Source organism: Empidonax traillii, unplaced genomic scaffold (genome assembly GCF_003031625.1).
Source record: "Empidonax traillii isolate 1590-97213 ecotype Southwest subspecies unplaced genomic scaffold, ASM303162v1 scaffold2552:size21813, whole genome shotgun sequence".
Taxonomy (NCBI): Eukaryota; Metazoa; Chordata; class Aves; order Passeriformes; family Tyrannidae; genus Empidonax; species Empidonax traillii.
In genome coordinates, this window is record NW_020957745.1 from 1 (window position 1) to 1,342 (window position 1,342).

At 53.1% G+C, this 1,342-nt stretch overlaps 1 protein-coding gene across 1 annotated transcript; it reads left to right on the plus strand.

Annotated features, from left to right (window-relative positions):
• Window positions 1–154: 154 nt before the first annotated feature.
• Window positions 155–1,313, plus strand: LOC114072044 (myelin-oligodendrocyte glycoprotein-like; the record flags this gene model as incomplete). Its single annotated transcript, XM_027909959.1, has 2 exons — window positions 155–614; window positions 1,197–1,313. Coding segments are annotated over exons 1-2 (577 nt in total), but the record flags the coding sequence as incomplete, so codon positions are not given.
• Window positions 1,314–1,342: the final 29 nt, after the last annotated feature.

The following is a 1,342-nucleotide window of genomic DNA, read 5'->3' on the forward strand; positions in this document are numbered from 1 at the left end:
GCCAGTGCAGCAGCTCCCTGTGAACAGCAGAGCACAGGGCAGGGTCAGGCCCTTTCCTTTCCTGTTTGGTGTTCAGGCAGTGCTGCAGAGCAGGGTCCCTGTCCCAGCTCCCTCAGCCCCTCGTGTGCCCCGGCACAGGGACGCTGCCAGCGCCATGGCCCGGCCCGGCAGCACCCGAACCACGCGGAGCAGCCGCTGCTGTGCCCGAGCTCAGGTGCCTCAGCAAACTCACACTTCTCTCTTCCTCCTCCAAGGGTCTCTCCCAGATCCATTCCATGTCACAGGACCCCCCAACCCCATCACCGTGGCCAAGGGCGAGAACGTGGTGCTGCCCTGCGGCTTCTCCCCAGGGCAGGATGCACTGGACACGGAGGTGATCTGGTTTCGGGAGCAGTTCTCGCCCTTTGTGCATCGCTACAAGGAGGGCCAGGACCAGTACGGGGAGCAGATGCTTCAGTACCAAGGGCGCACTGAGCTGCGGAAGGACGACCTTGCCAAGGGCAGCGCGGACTTGAAGCTTTTCCATGTCCGACCATCTGACACAGGGAATTACACCTGCTTTGTTCGCCGTGGCTCAGATTACGACGAGGTTGAGGTGGAGCTCAAGGTGACAGGTCTGTAGTTTGTGTCCCTGGTACCTCTGATTTACTTGCTCCTGGCCAGTGCTCCTGTTCCCTGTCCTTGTGCCCAGAAACAGTTTCAGGGGGTTGCTTTGGAAATAGGGTTTTATGAAGTCCCACTGTTGAAAATAGCAGGAATGTTTCATGGAGGTAGAACTGCCCACCGAGCAGCCATAAGGAGCTCGTAAGGTGCTTCCTCCTTCAAAAGTGTTCTTGATATTGCTTCACAGCAGCAGCACTTGTTTTTGAACCCTTGTTCTGTCTGTTCTTTGGGAATGAACAAGTCCTGGAGACTTTGTTTCCCTGCAAATGCCTTACCTTTCTCCTGATGATGCTGTTCTGCACTGGAGTGCTACTCTTGATGCACGTCACTCCATCACCCTCAGACAGGTGTGAAATTGCTAAAATTTTTGTGTATTTTATAATGTCATTTTTTGTCAGTTTGTGGAGCACAGTCAGGAGCTGTTTCTCACCCTCAGTGTGAGTCAAGTGGAACGACCTTGTATGAAATAGAAATCATTTCCCTTCTGTTCTTACTCACAAAGTAACCTCCCCTTTGGGGATTTAATTTTTCAGTTCCCTTTCTCCGAAGCATCTATCCTTGGATGATTCCCATGGTCCTGATCTCGGTTGCTGTGTTTGCTCTAATTATTCTCACAGTTTATCTGTGGAAAATTAAAGGTACCATCCTGGGTTTGGGGGCTGGGGAGGGGACTGGGCAG